This window comes from Ptychodera flava (assembly GCF_041260155.1).
Source record: "Ptychodera flava strain L36383 chromosome 23 unlocalized genomic scaffold, AS_Pfla_20210202 Scaffold_24__1_contigs__length_23054250_pilon, whole genome shotgun sequence".
NCBI classification, from domain to species: Eukaryota; Metazoa; Hemichordata; class Enteropneusta; family Ptychoderidae; genus Ptychodera; species Ptychodera flava.
The window spans coordinates 15,208,901-15,229,615 of record NW_027248278.1 but is presented as its reverse complement, the minus strand read 5'-3'; the positions used below and the strand labels follow the sequence as shown (position 1 = coordinate 15,229,615).

General features: G+C 37.6%; 3 protein-coding genes across 3 annotated transcripts; 1 reads left to right on the top strand and 2 right to left on the bottom strand.

The window, feature by feature from the left end:
• The first annotated feature begins 1,854 nt into the window (after window positions 1-1,854).
• Window positions 1,855-3,591, top strand: LOC139125069 (uncharacterized). The gene is made up of 2 exons (XM_070691181.1): window positions 1,855-2,217; window positions 3,310-3,591. The coding sequence occupies exons 1-2, from the start codon at window positions 1,881-1,883 to the stop codon at window positions 3,579-3,581; spliced, it is 609 nt and encodes a 202-aa protein (XP_070547282.1). The 5' UTR covers window positions 1,855-1,880; the 3' UTR covers window positions 3,582-3,591.
• Window positions 3,592-8,717: 5,126 nt separating this feature from the next.
• On the bottom strand, window positions 8,718-14,342 carry LOC139124609 (uncharacterized). The gene is made up of 5 exons (XM_070690741.1): window positions 13,599-14,342; window positions 12,011-12,254; window positions 10,945-11,195; window positions 9,866-10,195; window positions 8,718-9,479 (listed from the first exon to the last, which is right to left on the bottom strand). Exons 2-5 carry the CDS (start codon window positions 12,247-12,249, stop codon window positions 9,208-9,210), a joined length of 1,092 nt encoding a protein of 363 aa, XP_070546842.1. The 5' UTR covers window positions 12,250-12,254; window positions 13,599-14,342; the 3' UTR covers window positions 8,718-9,207.
• A 111-nt stretch (window positions 14,343-14,453) lies between these two features.
• Window positions 14,454-20,085, bottom strand: LOC139124610 (uncharacterized). The gene is made up of 5 exons (XM_070690742.1): window positions 19,847-20,085; window positions 17,933-18,179; window positions 17,026-17,270; window positions 16,091-16,420; window positions 14,454-15,282 (listed from the first exon to the last, which is right to left on the bottom strand). The coding sequence occupies exons 2-5, from the start codon at window positions 18,172-18,174 to the stop codon at window positions 15,011-15,013; spliced, it is 1,089 nt and encodes a 362-aa protein (XP_070546843.1). The 5' UTR covers window positions 18,175-18,179; window positions 19,847-20,085; the 3' UTR covers window positions 14,454-15,010.
• Window positions 20,086-20,715: the final 630 nt, after the last annotated feature.

Genomic DNA, 20,715 nt, shown 5'->3' with positions numbered 1-20,715 from the left:
ACAATAGGACATCAGTACCTAGGTATGGTACACTACGACAATTTGATGTACCAGGCTGCATATTTTGTGTGTGTGTCCATTGCAACAGTTGCCAACCTTAAATATTTCGACTTTGTATTGGATGGACTTTTCATCAATGTACTTGACATTATGATTACTATGGCCATAGAAGCTATTAAATATTGTATGTGCACTCACTCTGACGTGCCGCATCGAACCAAATGTGAGACAAGTGTCATTGACGCTATTTTTTATGTAAGGTGTATAGACCTTTACTGGTCGTCCCACAATGCACCGCTGTGGCTGTATCAACACCGTATACAAAGCAAAACAACAAACATACTGATTTTGTGTTATACAAGGGTGTTGTTATACAAAAAATGGCACAAATTTGCAATGCAAAATATGTCAATGTATATTGTATCCATCGGGACGAAAATATAGGTCAGGGTGTTACCTGCCATAGTGTTCTTTGAGTAACATACCCTGCCTGTACCCTACGTCTGAAAAGCTCTATGAGTAATGTACGCTTTGTATACCCTAACGCGCACTGCACCATTGAACTGGTAAAAAGATAGGCATAAGAGTGTTGGAGATCATTGAATATTGCCCTTAAGGCTAATATGATGTTGAATGTATCATCAGAGGATAGAATTGTACAATGGTAAAAAGCAGAAAGTTAAATAACGACCTCAGTAAATGATTGTTCGTTCACTTCTCTGAACAGCGCTTTAAAGTCGTATCAGCCTGAGACGTTCGCCTTTGCAAATGCTGTGATCTCGAAAATGTTATTCATATTATCGTTAAAGAAGACGATGCTACAGTTATATTGCCAATAACATTTTAATAACTTTTAAAACTTTTAAAGTCTTTAAACGTTACATAAGTGAAGGTTTTCGTACACACTGTGATACTCAGAGTACACAATATACGGTGTATCTTTGCTACTAATTAGCATGCCTCATTTTCCATCACATCATACTTGCAATAGAATATCACAATCTTAATCAATACTCGATACTTTGGCAACAGATCTTTCCGAAGAGTGGCTGTAGACTCGCTTTGGTGCTTGAAGAAGGAGTTGGATTTCATGGCTATGGACATCAATACTTTTTTGGAGGCAAATAAGTTGTCAAAATACAAGGATGTTTTCGAAGAAGAAGAGATATTCTATGCACGAGAATTGCTCAACGAAGAGAACATAAAAATTAATGATCTCAAAAGTGTCATGAAACCAGCGTCTTTCTACAGACTTAAGGAGAAACTCCGTGAGCAGGTTGGTGTCGAGTAACATTAATTATTACGCATAACAATTTTACTAGTTTCCGTATTGTCGATGCTTACCTTAATGCATTACTAAGAACATTTTGGACTATGGCATTCACAATAACTTGTTATAAAACTAGGAGGTCCATCTCATCGTTTTTTTTTTTTCATTTCTAGATGTGCATCATCGATGTTGATATTGTCAAATCAGTGAATTCATTGTGAATTCATTGTGCCAAACCCTAAAGCTACATTGAGCCCTGAAAGGTCATGTTTTATAAAATCCTTGTAAGATCTGTCGCTGAATGATATACATGAAAAACGTGAAAGATATACAAAGCCGCGAAAGAAGGTTTGCCCCACATTTGATTCTACGATATGAAAGTAATATTTATTTATTCATTCATTTTTTTATTATTTATTTATTTGTTATTTTTGTTTGTTTGTTTGTTTGTTTGTTTGTTTGTTTTGTTTGTTTGTTTGTTTGTTTGTTTGTTGAATTATTTTTTTCTCTATTTATTATGAATCTATTTATTTATCACGCTTGATCACTAATGAGCACAACTTTTATTTTTCCTTTTTCAGAGAAAGTGAAGAGTTTCCTGAAAAATGAAATGGAAGACAAACTGGACAATGCTGGGGCCGTGTGTCAAGACAAATCAGTGGCAGTGAATGACAGACTTAATAATGCCTTGCGTGATCTGGGAAACATTGCCGAAGAAACGATGAAATCTATAGACGATGCCAAGAAGAGGGCCGAGTTCCGTAAGTTGATGTTCGACATCGCTCAGTTTGCCGCGAGAATTTTGATCACTTACTATGGATTCGGAATGTTTTCAGCTCTTTCGGAAGGCGTTTCATCTAACGTTATGGTATACCAGGGCACAATGACTGTTGCCAGTGCACAGTTAAGTGATGTCGCACAGGAGGGAATCAGAAATGCGACTGAGGGTAAGAAATTGTTAAATAGTTTTACTTTCGCATAACATTGATCCCCATCTCGTAATCTGATTACAAGACCTCAGTGTCTTCTGAGGCTGCAACTACTGGACGCGTCCACTAAAAATTAAATTTCCTAGTATTCCGCGAATATTACGAGAAACTTTTTTTCTTCCTTGCTTTCACATTTGATGCATAGTTAATTTATGCACTTTTCAGTTCTCCTCCCAAGTCGTATTGCTTTGTACAGTCACCTGTAATTTAAAGTTGCCCATATTGGTCAAAGGGGCGTTCCTTGGTATTGAAATGCCCATATGGGGCGCTGTTTTTTTAACGCGGCCACCCGCTTAAAAACGGTTAGATTTTCTCTTTCCATGGTGACTGTGGCAAAATTGGAACAGTATACGTTTAAAACCAAACAACTAATATCAAACACATTTTGTGCCTTCTGACATCCAGATGCACGTCTCTTTTGTGTCTGTCATAAGTCAGGACAAAAAAGTTATTACACGTTAAGTTTGATATTAGAACTCTCAATTTTTACAATTCTTTTCTGGTCTGCCATGATAGGGGCTCTTTTCAAAACCCTTGGAGAAAGAAAAAAATTACTTTCTTAGTTTGCCGGAAATCGTAAATTTTATTTTTCTCCGAGGCATTGAGAAACGGACAGCGGCCATTTTGAATTTCAGATAGCGGTTAATGTTAATATGGGTAGTTTGTGTCCCTGGTACCAAACTTTGCACGGTGAACCATGATTTTATTTTTCTTGATTTGGTAAGATTATGGTTGAAAGTTTCATTGAGGAAATTTGAGCAAAAGTTTAAGTCTTTCATTTTCGAGGCGCATACTACGCAAATTAATCTGTCAAGGAATATGAATTACATTTGGCGCCAAGTACAGTAATGTCGTGTCTAACAAAAGCATAATTTTATTTAAAAGCCAAATTAAAATACATACATTTTCCCCTTACTGTCCTAGGCAACCGAATATATAATATGTAATAATTGCAAGGCCTGTGGTCCGAAGATAACCTATGAACTTTTGAAGCTTGCATGGAAATCATGCAAGAATGCCATTTAACACATATTTCCCCTTTGTCGACAGACTTGGAAATGATAAAAGCCTTGCGCGAGGACATAGAAAGCCAATCGTCAAAATGGCGCAATTACACCGAAAATACAATAACAAACTGGACGATGCTGATAAAAGAGCTGAACAAACTTCTGGACATGCTGAAGCAAGACGTCAATGCTGTTCACAATCCAGCAATAACTGATTTGCGTTCACACTTGGACACATCAAAGACGGCTCTGGACAGTTTTGGTAGCGGAATTGATAAGCTCGAAGAAGAGATCAAGCGTGTAGTTGCCTCTTAAATGTATACTGTCACCTGTAATCTAAATATGCCCATATATGGTCAAAGGGGCGTTCTTTGTTTTGGAAATGTCCATATGAGGGCGCTGTTTTTAATAAGCGGCCACCCGCTTCAAATCTGTGATTTGTTAGATTTTTATCTTTCCTTTGTAACTGTGGCAAAATTGCAATATGTGACAGTATACCATCAACTCCTCGATTTAGACTGATATGGGAAACTTACGTGTTTGTTTTCCTTCACATTACACTCTTGTCGAAATCGGAGAACACTGATTATCGGAATTTTTTTAACATTATTGTTTACAGTGTATCTTTCTACAACCAGATAGTTGTTTTATTTTTATTTACCCCGACATTTTAACATTATGCAGGAATTTCTATGCAAGGCAGAGCATGTTTTCAATGTATTTCTCAAGTACATTGCAAGAAAACTAACAGTCCCTAAGAAGAAACCCCGGTTACAGGATCTGTAAAATTGGTCAGATATCAGGGGTGTATTAACAGGTCTGTATCAAGCCTGGTATTAAAGGAATGTATACAGCGATGTAATTTCTGAGTGTATTCAGTGCTGGGACTACATTACTGAAATACTGGTATACAAACAGTGGTGTGTCAGTGTTGAATTTACAGGGCCTGTTACATGGTCGGAAAATTTGTCAGATTTCAGGGATGTATATTTTCAGACAAAATGGGCCAATTTTAATGACAGAAATGAATACAGGAATAATTACGTGAACATTAAGAAAACTTATTGACCTTGTTACAGGTTTTCACATTGCTGTATACAGTCCTGTAAATACAGTGATGGGACAGGCAGAAATTTCAGGCCCTGTCACATCACTGTGTCTACAGCACTGTATATAGCCATGTCATAACTTTACTGGCCACAGACTTGTACATCAGCCCCTGTCACAGCAATGAAACGTCGTTGCTGACACAGGCCTTTACCACAGGGTTGTGTCAGGGTCTGTACAGGGCCTGTCACAAGGATTAATTTTCTACGTGTACCTTACTTTTCATGATGACCGCTGATTTTTATTCTTGAGCTGGTAATAGAATGGTTTAGAACAAATGAAAGTCTTTCATTTTCGATGCGCCTACTACACTAACAAATTATAAATTTTACGATAGTAGGTGTGGTTTAAGTGAAGCACGAAGAGTGAAGGTAGCATATTTTGAAAAAATGCTTAAGGTAATATGCCCCTAGAAAATGAAAGACCTTAATTTTTGCTTAGTCTTTCCTTAATGAAACAGTCAACCATTCTCGTTCAAAATCAAAGATAAAAATCTGGGGTTACCATGCCAAATTTGTTACTGGAGAAACAGATTACGCAAGCTTTATCGATACTGAAATTTAATATGATCGCCATCCCAGTGTTTAATCTATGGAGAAAAAATACAATTTTCGGTTTCCAAAAAACTAAGACGATGAAATTGTTTCTTACACCAAGAGCGTTAAAATGAGCCCCAGACAAGTGGTATATCAGAACAGATTATAAAAGCTTGGGAGTCCGAACGTCTGTCCCCGAGGCGCGTTCTATCTTAACGCAAAACAGTTCTTCAATCACTGTAAAGTGAATCCGAATCGATTTGCAATCACAGATGAACAAAGTCAAGTTATGGCATTGTTGTGTTTTTTGGAATTTATAGATTTTTATACATGGAACCGTACGACATAAGAAGCCTTAACAAATGAAAGATAACTTTTGCTACAGCATTTATGATTAAAAAGGGTGTTTTTTCAAAAATGTTACTTCTATGTGCACGCTTAGACATTTAACTGTTTTGTACCAGTCTTTGCGATATTTCTAATTGCTAAATTTAACTTTGAAGCCGTTCATGCCCGTTGTTGACAGCTCGCATACTCGTATTACTGGAAATTCCCGGAGTACAGAAATAAAGCCTACGCGTACGTGCCTGGGCACGCAACCTTTCACGTCGTACTTAGAAACTGTTCCTTCAGGGGTATTTCCAGTCACTAATGCCTTTGTCATCCGAATATAACAAAACATACACATTGCGTAACGAATTGTGTGGGCGATATTTCTGTTGTGGCTGAAAGTACGGTGTATATTATGGCAGCATGCGCCTCGAAAGTGAAAGACCTAAACGCTTTCTCGAACTTTCATCAGTGAAACTTTCAATCATTCTCTTACCAAACAAGAACGAAATTGAGGGGTCACCGTGCAAAGTTTGGTACTAGAGAAACAAATTACCCGGCATTTACGTACTGATATTTGAAATTCAAATTGTCTGCCATCCCTGTGTTAAATCTATGAGGGCTAATAAAGTTTTTGTGTTCCGAAAAAATATGACGGGGTGGAAATCTGTCTTTCTTCAAGAGCTTCAAAATGATCCCCACAAGCTGTTAGATCAGAAAAGAACTGTAAAAATTTGTGAGTCCAAATATCTGTCCGAGAGGTGCGTTTTGCCTTGAAAAGACTTCAGATGTCGATCTTGCCATTTTTTCTGTTCGATCACTTGGGGAGTTAAGGTGACGTAATGGTTTGGACGTGAAGTACAAAAGGTACTAAAGCACTTAACTCGGTATTCAACCGTAAGGCACTCCACGAATATGTGAATTTCTAGTTCGTGGAATTCACGTGGAATTCACCTCTGACCCAAAACATTCAAAAACGGCCTGGCTAGAGTGGCAAAGTCAAAGGTCATCGAGGTACTCGAGTATTTGTCGGTAAAATCCCTTCTATTTTTGAACATGATGTATGCTTCATTAAAACTACCGTAGTCTATGCGAATTGATCTTTTTTTGTATTTCGTCGGAAAATTGGCAAGTAGTAGTGCCAAGCAGGTCTATTTTCTTGTCGTCCAAATACAGCGAATATATGTATGTTGTAAATAAACATGTAAAGCGAGAAACATTGCTTAACGTAGATTAGTGTACTGATTAAAAATGCACTAGACAGCAGTCGTGTATGTGTCAACGTAGACTGTGCATGGGCCGTTCCCAGGAACAGATGTCAGATAAATCACCAGCTCAGTCATGTAAAGGTCAAACAAGATGGCCAGAGATGGCAGGTTATTTTAAATGATATCGGGTTCTAACATCTAACGTAAACTATATGTTATCAATTCATTGCAGACGACATTATCATAACACTATCTGAACTAAATGACAGTCTGCATACCATTGCATCATGGATAATTCGTAGAATTTGAAGCTCCTTCACTGTTAAAATATTGATTAATTAGGCAGGACAAAACTTCTTTAATTTTGATAGTGCTAGTCAACCTACCTATTAGGAAATATTTGACCAGTTAACAACAGAGGAATGTTGCCATTTTAAATGGACTGCAATATGATTTGAGACGTTAATGAAGTCGCCGTAGTTTTCACACACTTTCTCTTATATATCAAGATCCTATACAAATGTAGAAAGCCAAACTGCAAAACATGTTGTATGTTATGTGGTTTGGCAGAGAACCTTGAACCTTATGAGAATTTCGTAATTTATTGGTCTTCTCGGTAACCGATTACAAGAAAATAAAATATTTAACAGCCATTTCGTCATATCACCATAATGACCGCTTCAAGTTAGCCTGAGCTAAACTTTTGATTTTTTAACCTCGGAAAAGAACGATCAGTAGCCCTAAAGAAATAGTATTGATTGTGTTTCAATTGAATTGAATATTAAAACTATTATTACAGTTGTTGGTGACATTCCCTGTTTTATTCAACCGATAATATTTTACACTATGATTTTGTAACCTGTCCGTAGAGTAGCTCATTTCTAGTTTGGGGAATTCCGGCAAGTCCACAACATCCTGCACACGTTTTGCTCTAGTTTCAACTTGAATGTCAAAGGTTATCCAGATACAGTTTACAGGAATTTGTGTCCGTAAAAGTACATAGATTATTGAACATGATTTATAGCTTATGGATACCTACGGTAGGAATCTAAGCCTAAATCGTGGTGTATTTTTTTAATATCGGCAAAAGAGGGACATCGGCATGTATGTGGAAAAACAAGTGGTTTTAAGAGAATAACTCCAAAAAATCTAAGAAAAATTGGTGTTCAACCGTGAGTCGCTCAACGAGTATGTGAACTTCCAATTCGTCTATTTTTGAACATGATGTATGCCTCATTAAAACAACCGTCATCTAAGCGAATAGGTCTGTTTTGGTATTTCATCGGACATTGAAAAGTAGGAGTGCCCAGCAGGTATATTTTCTTGTCGTCCAAATACAGCGAATGAGTACGCTGTAGTTCTACCAGAGGAACATGTTTTCTATTCTAGCTCATTGCCGATTTTAAAATATTGAGATTACAATTCATTTTTAAGAGAAAGAAAACCTGGCACCCTCAGGGCCCCTTCCAGCAATCACATTATCTTAGTTGAATATTCAAACTTCTAGAGGAAAAGCCCAACCACATGAATTAAATTCATTTCCCGACTGTGCGTTGTTACACTTATGGTCGCCATATTCTGCCCTTCATAGGGTATGAATGCATTTGCAGACACTGGTAAAAATCAACAGTTTTGCTCATTTGTAACTAGGGATGCAACAGATATTTCAAAAAGAAATAAAAGAAATGACAGATTGACTTGTTCGTTTCACAACGATGGACAAACATTTCCTGCTAAGAAAGGTCCTACAAAAATCTCCACGCGGTTTTTGAATAATTCCCTGACAGCTTTCAATATAAGAGGATTACTATCATGAAAGTGTGACTAAGAACGTTATCGAGGAAGAAAAGGCACGTAATTATAGCCGGAATTGAGGAAAACCACTCTACCAAAAAGTGTAAAAGTGATTGTTCCAGTATTGGACATTTTATACTTCGACATGGTGCATTTTCTTTCATTCTGAAAGGTAGATGAGATCAGAAAAAAAGACCAATAAGGTCGTTGCCTCTCTCTTAGACTTGTCTCACTCCATCATCATCATACTCATCATCATCATCACCATCATCACCAGCATCACCAACATCATCATCATCATCATCACAATCATCATCATAATCATCGTCATCGTCATCATCATCATAATCATCATCATTATCATCATATGTCACGCGCTCTCGAAAAATAAAAGACCATTTCTCGTAATTTGTAGTAATTTTATCAAAGCTTCAAGCTCATACATAAGAAATACAAAACTGTTGTAGGAACTGAGTTCTGTATACTTACGACCAGTGAGGAATAGGCCCGCTATTCACAGTAATGGCATGAAAATAAAATTTGCATCATTTTAATTTTATATTTCAAGCTTTGGGAAAAACAGTCGGGCGTTGCAAACACACAATGTTAGCTGCATAGCTTGACTGGAATGAGTTATTCACATGCCATCCACATAATATGATGCGTTTTTTTCTCGTATGTTACAAGGTATTGTCTTAAAACAAGCTCTCGTAAACTCTGGTAGCAATCGCCATTCTATCAGGCTCAATGTACACAAGTAAATATGTTCCTATATTATGTTGGTAGAAGGCATAGTTATGCCGGTTGTCGACAAAAACTGAATAGAAGGCACGAAGACACAATGAATCCATATACGATCAACTCGATTTTGTTGAAATATAGTACGATGCACACATATGTTATTTTTTTGTAATTTGTGCACCCCAAAATAGACAAATTGTCTTTCTGTTTGTCACTCAAGAGAGCCTACGTATCGACGACAAGTTGAACTTCCTCTGCAAAGTCATTGATCTGTTTGCTGAAATTTCGAAGGGACTTTTCAGCAGCTTGGAAGTGTGACGTAATATCATAAAGTTCCTCTTCTTCAAGCTTGACAACGCCCTCCTTCAGTAGGGTTCTTAATTCCTTGAACTTCATAATGAGTTCCTTCCAAGAGATGATTCCATGCTTAATGACGTCCTGCCAGTATGACATCATGAAGTCAATGTCTTTGATTTGTTTGGTGATCCTTGCAACTTCTATAAAAAAGAAAAAGTCTTAGAATACCAAACGTAAACTTCTGCTGAACTGGTGTGTTGAATCTTATGATTCATTTATTATTTAATAGAACAACCTTGATGAGAAAGTCGGAATTTACAGGTGGTAGAGTTTGTGCATGACTGCCATTTAAAGAAAAATGGTCAATGTTGAGACAGTGGTTTTCAACGGAAAGCTTTGCCTGGTCGATGCTTTCATTTGACATAGAATATTTTACCTTTGCTGTTTATTTACGTCGTTCCCTGCCAACACGTTTCAACTTTTACCCCTCATAACACTGTTTTTGTACAAGATGCTTCTTGATGGTTTATGTTAAGTTTGGTAAAATCAAAATTTCATTTCACTGGCTATTTCAATACATACTAACCGTTTTGGGTTGCCACAGTCCCGGCGACACCGCCACCAGTTGCCGCTGCGCCGACTCCAGCGACAATGACACCAGGTAATGACAAGGTAAGCAGACCACCAACGACGGCCAACAGCCCGAGAGCGCTGAGCACTTTGAATCCGACGCCAGCAGCCTCGTTCATGGACTTCTGTGACTCAAGATAGCGGATAATACTTAGTGTTACATTTTGCGTCTCACTCAGTGATCCGCTAAGCAGTGACGATACTTTCTCTGATGACCTTTCACACTGATCTCCAAGTCTCGTTAAATCCTCTTCCATGCAGTGTTGGATGTAGTAATTATCGTGCTCTGTAAAATATAAATCCAATGATTTAGTTTCTATGGTGTTTTGTCTTAGCAAATGGAAACTGTCAATTTGTGCTTTAATAATATTCTCATCAATCAACACTTAATTTACTTTTCAGCTATAGAAAGGGGGTGCAGATAGAAGTACACCTAATTTAAGTTAAAGACCAAGTTGAAGTACACTTAAGCAATCAATCACTCTATTTTCCAAGAGGTTCACCTACTGTGGTATAAATTTCAAACAAATCTAGTTGAACATTGTTTATGTTCTGTCTATTTGCTAATCATGGATGGTGATACAACTAATTCTACATACATTTCATATTTTAATGAATTCCGAATATCCGAATGTGAATTAAACAGTCCTTCCCTTTTAAACGTACGATCTGTATGTAGTTTACAAGTTCCCAGCGCTGTTTAAACACTAAGTATTTGTTAGCTAAATTTATCAACTAAGAAAATATCGCATGATACATGCTATGATTTGAACTGCCGAATGTGTTAGAACCAGTCTTTACTCTCTTGCCACGGCACCCATCTATTCAAAAACAAAATTGATGAAATAGGACGATGTTCGTGTATTACAACCCAACGACAACGTACTTTACTGTACTTACACGAAGATTTCAGTCAGTCTTGCAACATCAAAGATCTGCCTTATGCTTCGTCACTCAGCTTGAATTAATATTGAAAGCACACTAATTAACGTTCAAAACGGTACTAGCTCTACTGATGTTACTAAGCAATCATACCTGCTTTGTCAAATTCTTCCATGAGTGCATCAAAATCCGAGGTTTCCATATTGTCTCTAAAATGTTTTACCAAGTCATGGGTCAGCTCCATTTCCACTATCTCAGATATATATTCGATCTCCTCACTTTCGAAGAGCACCCTGTAGCGTTCCAAACGGTGTTGCCATAGGAACGTGTCGACGCCCAAGTTCCTTGATAGAATTTCTGCCTGAAGACACTGTAGCATGTACTCACATTGCTTACTGAAGTGCCTGGAATTACAAAGATGAAATCATTAAAAAAAGCGGAACCACAGAAGAGGGAAAGAAGTAAACATGTGAAATTGCAGAGGACAAAAGACGCAAACAAACGAACCGAATATGTAAAGCAAAAGGGATAGAAAGGTCGAAATACTTATTTAACTGACGTAATATTAATTCCTGAGGTACCAGTTACTGGAACAAATCGTCAAAAGTTTTAATGTTTTGCCAACTTTGGCATTATGGCCGCACAAACAAATACCCGTTGAAACATACAGCCATATTATTGTAATTTTTTTTCCAGATATTCGTTGAACACCAGTTAAATAAGTACAGCAGTTGCTTAATTTTATAACAGCGCTCTCCTGTACTGATTTTTTTTGACATCTAACAACTTCTAACACCGCTAAATGTCTACTTCGAAAACTATAGGTCGGAAATCTTGGAAGAAAGTAAGAATATGGTAAAAATACCCAAATTAAATGAGTAATTTCTCATAGTATGAATCTTGCCTCTCAGTTTGTTCCACCATTCTTTTTTAAGGAGTTGGTCAAGATCACCAAATCACGAACGAATCGTTTGAAATAATGAAAATAATGTACATTCAATCATAACATTCAAGCCAAGATCAGAAACTGTTGCAGCGTTCGAAGCCTTTTCTCAGAAGTGAAAGAAATTTCGCGCAAATATTATACACACGACTTTCTCTTGAAATAAAATATGTCTGATCAATGGATAATGTCGGAAAGTCAAAGTATATAATAGATTTTAGGACACGAACATCAATAATCAAGAATAATGGCATGGTTTTGGTAATGAATACTTACTTGATGTTTACACATTCTTCCAATAAACGTCGGTAGACTCGTTTCACTTCACGAATGGCATTGTCGAGTTCCGCATTCACGTCTCTGCTGTTAATTTGAATACTCGTAAGCCATATGATAAGACGCCGAACTTCTACTATGCTCTCACGTAGCATGTCCCAGGCAGTGTTGACGTAATCATCGTCGAAACACTTGACACAGGCCTTGATATCTGAGATGAATTCTCGTATTAGCGACATTCCGCCTGTCGATCAAAACACAAATGCAGAAAATAATTGTATCATTCTTGGCAACACTCAAAGCATTGTGCCTCTGCATGAAAATGTGATTAACAGTTTCTAGAGACCACATTAATTGAATCAAGTCCTACTTCGATGTTTTGAGCCAACAACACAAATTGACAAAGGATGGGGTCTTTGGTGTGATTGAAAGCTGTTAAAGTGTTATTTCAATACATTGGGGCATGGACAACAGAACGTCCATCTGTGACCCGCGTTCCTACATAGGGCACCATGTACAAAATACGTCTTAAGTCAGCACTAAGAATACCCCGTTTCTACAAATAAGTGTTTCGAAAGATCACAAGGACAGAATTTGTTAAATGTTTAAGTATAAAAAACATTTTCTATGGCATATTTTGAACAGTATTAAGTTTGAAAGGTTCACCGTTATCGGCAAAAATGTTGCAGCATAATTGTCAAGGTTGGAGGAAATCCCCAAATTTTGATAGAGCTGTACCTGGAATTTTGAAGTTCCAGATATATGTTATAAGCCACGAGACCAACAATGAGTTACCGAATGTTGTTTGCGCTCACTGAAGATACTCACATACCTCGAACCCTTGCCGATAACAAAAAGAGCAATAAGTAAGTTCTTTGTTATAAACTCCGCCTCGAAATGTGTTTTCCGAGTAATCGTTGAACAACGTTTCTTAGAAGCCATTAACCCATTAAAAATGACATCATTGTTTATCCACCTAAGATGAGGCTACACTATACTATGGCCCTACATGACAATGTATACCCAGTTTTGAACAGCGCCTCTCTGCAGGCCCTGCCTATCGTTCATAATGACAACAAATATAGCTATGCAGTTTCTGCAAAATTATCCCAGAAACGTGCAGCGATGGTTATTTGAAAGTCAGACTTTTAAAAGAGTCGGCATCAGGCAAGATGACATTGAGGTACATGTGCATATAAATAGATAACATATAAATAGTTGGATACAAAGGTCATAGACCCAGAATCGATGGTCAGGGTACGTACCGCCATATTGCTGTGCTCAGCATGTAGCCGACCTTCGAAAACGAAACCGTTAATTTAAAGCGATTTGGCTGAAGGAAAACAATGTACTTTCACGAAACCTTAAGAAGACAATGCCATGGGAATTCCCCAAAACTGAATAAACAAACCCTTGCAAATGAAAAGTGAGATCTCATTATAAATTTGTTCACGAGGTGTGGATACAAAGGTCAGATCGTCGTTTGAAAATACAAGCACGAGTAAAAACACAAAGTGATAGGCGAACGTATACAAAATATAGCAGTTCACTGCGTCAGGGCGGTTCAAGGGAACAAACAGATACTCACTTGTTTGGTCAAATATCAATCAGTGTAACAGCCAATCGATGAATAACAAGAGGTTGCCGGATCGAAATATCGGCTCGATATCCTGTCGTTCAAAGCAAGCTAGTGTGTCTCTGCCGTAAAAAACACTCTGAATTTAAGTGCCAGCGAAGAAACTCAGTGATTTTTGCTCGCGATACGCTTACATGGTGCACGCGTGTGGACGAGCGACTTCACCTTCCGAAGGCTTCGGCTAAAATGTGCTCCCACGCTTATTTTTATCAGTATATAAGAAAATCCCAATCTATTTCGGGAAATGACGTAATTCAAAACAACCTATTTTTAGAATTCAATCGATCATTCAGCTGTGTACTACCTCCAAGTAAACGTCGTATAGTGTGCATTCTAATGAATGCCAGTGCCTCTAGCGACTTATATGGTATTGTATGTTTATGAAGTAGTGTAACACTAAACAATTTTACCTTTTTTCCATGTTTACCTGTTTAGAAACGAAGCATGCGACCTACATGCCCCACAAACAAAAACCCGGTGAGCGACTGGTGGCGCACTTCAAAAGTACTACGTTTGAACCCGTCCTCTGCTGCAAAGGAAGTTCAGTGAATCAATGACGTAATAGTGTTTAACAGAACGATCAAAACACACACTTAAGCGCCGTTCTTCTGTTTTAACTACAATTCATCAAAGGTGCCTTCAAACTTTATTTGTTTGAAAGAGAATGTTTCTAAAACTTTAAGTATTGCGGCAAGTTGCACATCAAGTCACATGTCATTACATCATTACCTTCATACCTCATTTATTCACGCACTGAAACACTTATTATGCAAAAGTATTCACAAAAATGAAAAGATACCCAGTCTCTGCCATAATATGTCTTGGATCATAATTATTTATTTAATGAGCACCTCGTTAGAAGAACGGTTAATACTTATACAGCCTCTTGAGATTTGCATGGAAAGACTTTCAAAAATATTCATTTGTATAGAGTGAAGGTGAAGAATGAAAGTGACGAGTATCTAGGTATGCCATTGTTACACGTTTGGAATGTACATTTCGGTAATCAAAAATTGGTGTAAGGCATGCTGTGCAAAACAAAAACTGAATTCAATCCCAGGGCAGTAACATACAAAATGGATGAGGAAATGATAAAATACTACATAGTGTATATTAGAGATATTGAGAATATCAGACTAGTTCAGCATTTAGCCATAAGTCACTTCAAATCACAATGTTATACAACCCGTATGAGTTCCCTAATAGTGTAAAATGGAAATTGACAACATTTCCCTAAATAATATAACATTTTAAAGTAGAAAAATACTTATTCTGTATAGTAAAATAAGGCCAGATAAGTAATGTTTTATAAGTTTGCATCTCAATAAATGACAATGTTCTTTCTAAATGTCGTCGGAATGACCTCAAGTATTGACAACACGGCGGACTTCCTCTGCAAAGTCACTTGTCTGTTTGTTGAAATTTCCAAGAGATTTCTCAGCAGCTTGGAAGTGCGAGGTGATGTCGTAAAGTTCTTCTCTTCTAAGCTTGACAACGCCTTCCTTGAGTAGGGTTCTTAATTCTTTAAATCTGATAATGAGTTCCTTCCAGGATATGATTCCATGCTTTATCACGCCTTCCCAGTGTGACATCATCGATTCGATTTCCTTCATTTGTTGTCTGATCTTCGCAACTTCTGTGAAAATATCGAAAAAGAATTCCAAAGGTAAAGATTTTGCTGTTTTGACGTGCAATGATGATACTTTCAATGCAAATTGGCATTTATCTTTTGCAGTAAAGGAGGTATGTTAGCTTTATTGAATTACCGCTATTGTTAGCAAGAATATGTTAACAGCAATAACCACACTTTGGTTTATGAACGTTTATGTTGCTAATAGTGTCGAGTTCAATGTAGATGCAGACCTTATTTCCACTTTTTGACATAGAATTGTCCACCTTAATTCTGTCAAGTTACGCCTTTTCGTGCCTGGAGCACGTTTATCTGTTCCTACTGATATAATTATAGGCAAGCGATCCTTATACCTTAGTATTAGAATACAGAACGTATATGGCACGTATCAATACGATCATATACGTGTAACTTGGATGTATGCAGAACAAGAGTATACGTAACGTGAGATCTCTACGAACCAAGTGTACACTGTACATTTAATACGCACATACGTGTATACTTAACGTACTTTGCGAGTATATAGAATCATTATATGTAAGTATATTGTAGTTAAGCATTTTGCCAAGTGAAACTACCTCAAAGAAGGCCTAAAACCGCAAAAAGTGCTTTAAATGTAAATTCTTTAAATTATTTAAGAAATTTACTTCACATTTTTAAATGCTAAAAAAAGGTCTGGGCACGGCTGCTTTTTCTAGGGTACACATGGTTATCGGTAGCACATATAGTTCTTATTTTGCTTAAGTGGTTAGATGTGATCTGCGTATTTAACTGGGCTGTTTAATAAATTATTTCTTCAAGAGGCCATACTGACCGTTTTGGGTTTTTGCTGTTCCTGCAACACCGACACCAGTTGCTACTGCGCCAACTCCAGCGACAACGGCACCGACTATTGAAGCCGAAAGCAGGCCACCAACGACAGCCATAAGCCCGATGGTTCCCAGCACTTTAAACCCAAAGCCGGCCGTCTCGTTCCTGGACTTTCGTGATTCTAGGTGGCGGATGACGCTCAGTGTCACCTTCTGCGTCTCAGTCAGTGACCCGTTGAGCGATGACGTCACTTTCTGTGACGTGATGTCACACTGACTGCCGAGTCTCGTTACATCTCCTTCCATGCAGTGCTGGATGTAGTACGTGTTGAGCTCTGTGAAATATATCAATTCAAGATTTTAGAAGAATGCAGATACAGCAGATGGAAACATTCATTTGCTTTATTATTACTGTAAATCACATAGTTAATTTCGCACGTTTATTAAGGAGGACGACACAAGGCGGGAATATCTTTAAGAGAAAGTAATTTATAAATCTATTCTCATCGAGGTTTACGTACATGTAGTTTACATGTAATTAATTCAGTTGAACATTGTTTATGTTATCTCGACTAGTACCATGAATCATCGAATCATCAAGTGAATATCCCAAACACAATTAAATGATGTTTATCCCTCTTGTTAATGAGTTGCTTACAACTAAGAACTATTTAAACAATTTTGATATACGCTCATTTTATTTGGGTCGTGTATATCATTCCATAGCATTTATGAGTTTCATTGTCGAATGTACTAGATTTAAAACGCTATTTTATAGATAAGCTGTGCTCCCCTATATCAAAAACGAAATTGATTGAATCTAATGTTGCTTATTGATTACCATCATACGTTTTATTGCTTCGTTGAGAACATTTTGAAACAAGCTAATTCAAAGTTTGAAAATCTTAGAGAACCTGCCGATGTAACTATGCAAGCCTACCTGCTTTTTCAATTTCCTTCATAAGGATCTTGAAATCCTGGCGTTCCATGTATTCTCGGAAGAAAAGAAATTTCCCTAAGTCCATTTCCGCAATCTCTGAGAAATATTCGATGTCCTCGTTGTCGAAGAGAGCCTTGTAGCGTTGCAAATGATGTCGCCATAGAAACGTGTCGACGCCCTCGTGTCTTGACTGTACTTCTTCTTTAAGGCACTGAAGCATGTACTCAAACTGCTTGCTGTAATGTCTTGAATTCAAAAAGTGGGGTTGTTAACAATGAGGAACAATAGATGGGAAGGGAAAAGCAGGAGCACACTTTTATAAAATGCCAAATTCTTTACAAGCGAAAACAGAAGCGTCAGATACATGTAAGAAAAATGCGTCTGGAGATCACATGATCAAATAGTTCAAATACATATATTTTTTGCCAATATCAGCTTAATGACTTACAGATGTACCCGGTAAAACATGCGAGCAATTGTTGTCGCCCTCTTGAAAACTATGGCGTAAAAAATGAACCCGAGTTTTAGATGATACACTCGTGTACTATACGTTTTCCGGAGTTAAGTGGCATTTGACCCTGTGACCTGACGCAAATGATGTATCCGCTTATATAGAGCGTTATACTATGTTTGGACATAGCATTTTAGAGCGATATGTAGATTGACATACCAGGCCCGGAAGTGGGAAGAATTTGACAATCTATATTATACAAACTTTGAAAATTAAGGTCAAACGCTGAAACAATAAAACTTTGTGATTCGTGACAATGTATGCGTCAACTTTCAACTTTCTTCAACTATACAATCAAGTGCTTTAGAATGAAAAATATAAGTTTATGATATGTCCAGGGACAAGAATATAAATATTCATTCCTAAGAGATGATTTTGGTGATGAAAATGACTTACTTGATGTTTACACACTCTTCCAGTAAAATGCGGTAGACTCGTTTCACTTGACGAATGGCATTCTCAACTTCCGCATTCACGTCTCTGCTGTTAATTTGAATATTCCTAAGCCACCTGATATGGTTTCTAACTTCCACTATGCTCTCTCGTAGCACATCCCAGGCAAGGTTGACGTAATCACCGTCGAAGCTCTTGACACAGGTTTTGATATCTGAGATGTATTTTTGTATATAGAGAGACATTCTGCCTGTCGACCGAAACAAATGAATAAAATCAGTGTGTTACCAATCGACACACTCGAAGCACTGTGTCTCTGGAGCTGCTATTATGAACACGATGGAAATGCTATGCTATTTGAATAAAGTCCCAGGTTTATGTATGGACTAAATGGCGCCAATAGACAAACGACACAAAATTTGTTGTAACTAACCCTGTCGATGTAGGCCTATAAGGATATGATTTACAGAACGCATAAATGTGTCTTGCGTTTCTATGTAGCACACTGTGCGACCACTGTTTCAAGCAGGTCTTAAAATGCAGTAGGGAAAGTTAACCGATTTCAGAAAAAAGTACTGAGTTTATTGTCAAAGGTAGGGGAAAATCTGAACATTTTGAGATAGTTGTACCGGGACTTTGGAATTGCAGATACTTGCAATGGGCCGTGTGACTAATTATAGTATATTTAACTCAAAGGTAGAACGCGCCTCGGAGACAGACATTCGGACTCTCAGTTTCTACAATTCTTTTCTTATCTACCACTTGTGAGGGCTCATTTAAAAGCTCTTGATGTAAGAAAAAAATTTTCACCGCCTTAGTTTTTCAAATATCGAGAATTTTATTTTCACTATAGAGTTAACACAGGAATAGTGGCCATTTTGAATTTTTAAATATCAGTAAATCTTGCGTAATTTGTTTCCCTAGTACCTAAATTTGCACGGTGACCCCTGATGTATATATTAGATTTAAAGCGAAAGTGTATGAAAGATTCCTTGAGGAACGTTTGAGGAAAAGCTGAAGTCTTTCACTTTCGTTTTCGAGGCACATAACTACCTCTGCCCTTGCCAATAAAAAGTAAGGATAATAAACAAATTGCATTATAAACTCTGCATCGAAATACGTGTATTCCGAGTAATCTCGAATAAAGATTCCTAGAATCCTTTAATCCATTATAAAAGAATTACGTCATTCTTTTGTCTACTCATCGAATACGAGTCCAATGCCATGACGACAATAAATACACAGTTTGGACGGCGGCACTAGAGCTGTACTAGTTGATTGGCAGGCCCCGGCAGTCATTCATATTGACAGCGTCAAAATATCCTCGCAATTTAGGCATCCAAATTAGGTATCCAAGAAACTGTGCAACGATGATCATTGAAAGTCACATTTCTAGAGATTCTTTACCTGGCGCAATTACATTGGGTACACCTGTCGCCTTTAGCACAAAAAAGACAGAATAGGTACGAGGTCACAACAAATGGAATTGGCCGAGTGCAAACCGCCATATTGCTCTGAGTCAGCACTTTGTGGACCGACAATCGAAACGAAACGGTTTCATTAAATCGAACTGGCTGACGGGAAAATGAATGAGATGCGCTGTCACGAAAATTTGGACCCAATGACTTTGCCTTAAGTTTCAAACCTGCCCTAAAAGGAGAGACAAACCCTTGGAAAAAAATCATAATGCCTTTAAAAAAATTTTCACAAAGTGTGGATACACGCGGCCAGTAAGACTGTCATTGGACGATAAAACAAGTATTCGAAACAAACTCAAAAAGAGCTAGTTTTGCAATAAAAGGCGTCAAAACCGATCAGGGGAAGAAGAATATACTCACTTATGTGGTAAAATATCGACCAAAATCACATTGTATCGACGAATAAGTATTTTACGTGCAGATGTTTTAGTGTATTTACCTGTACAAGGAGCTGCCAGAATGTAGGCTCGGAACAGCGACCTCCTAAGCTAACAAATCTGTCTTCCCCGTTGAACGCGTACACCTCGCTGAGTCTATGTGCCGGCGAGGCACACACTGTGACTTGAAAACGAAACGCTTACTGCTTTACGAAGACCGGCTTTTCCTTTCGAAGGCATGGGCTGCACTGTCCTTCTTAGTTTTATTCACTTGATGTTTATCAAGTGAATTGGAAAGTCCCGTCTATTTCGGGAACATGACGTCATTGAAAACGAACGTAGTTTAAGTAGTCTACCGCGTGAACTCAGTCAAGAGTACCGTCTCCGAGTAAACGTTGAACAATGCGTCTTCTCATGGAATCAAACGCGTCAACTGTATTTCAATTCAATGGGGAGGTGTAACACTAGACAATTTTACGTGTCCAGCAAAGCAGCCACCGACAAAAATCAGGAGTGGGCGACTGGTGGCGCACTTCAAATTTTACTTTAACGTGTCCCCTACCAAGTTTTAATTTCAGTGTACGTCGTTATTGAACAGAACAATCACAACACATACGCATGTGCACACAAATCATCTGTACAAAAGCTGAATGTAACAATGGTAGACGATAAAACTACAAGTGCGAACAAAGCGATTGGAAGTATTTATTGACTTTCAAAGCAGATTTACTCCAAGTAATTAGAATGACATTATCACTTTAAACACGAATCGAACTAATTTGGTATAATTGGATTTTCATATTTTGCTACTTTCTAAAAGTGTTAGGTGCCATATAGCTGAATGTTGCAATATCGCAAATTACTCATAAAATAAGTGTGTAATATAAAAATAAAAGTAGATGAGATAAGATTTGTACATTAAATCAACATT

Excerpts from the sequence above, each read along its gene's own strand:
- LOC139125069 (XM_070691181.1), top strand. The coding sequence starts at position 1,881 with ATGGAAGACAAACTGGACAATGCTGGGGCCGTGTGTCAAGACAAATCA. Across the intron at positions 2,218-3,309 it reads AATCAGAAATGCGACTGAGG|ACTTGGAAATGATAAAAGCC; the intron begins GTAAGAAATTGT and ends CTTTGTCGACAG.
- LOC139124609 (XM_070690741.1), bottom strand. The coding sequence starts at position 12,249 with ATGTCGCTAATACGAGAATTCATCTCAGATATCAAGGCCTGTGTCAAG. Across the intron at positions 10,196-10,944 it reads GGAAGAATTTGACAAAGCAG|AGCACGATAATTACTACATC; the intron begins GTATGATTGCTT and ends TATATTTTACAG. Across the intron at positions 9,480-9,865 it reads GACTGTGGCAACCCAAAACG|AAGTTGCAAGGATCACCAAA; the intron begins GTTAGTATGTAT and ends TCTTTTTTATAG.
- LOC139124610 (XM_070690742.1), bottom strand. The coding sequence starts at position 18,174 with ATGTCTCTCTATATACAAAAATACATCTCAGATATCAAAACCTGTGTC. Across the intron at positions 17,271-17,932 it reads GAAGAGTGTGTAAACATCAA|ACATTACAGCAAGCAGTTTG; the intron begins GTAAGTCATTTT and ends TTTGAATTCAAG. Across the intron at positions 15,283-16,090 it reads AACAGCAAAAACCCAAAACG|AAGTTGCGAAGATCAGACAA; the intron begins GTCAGTATGGCC and ends ATATTTTCACAG.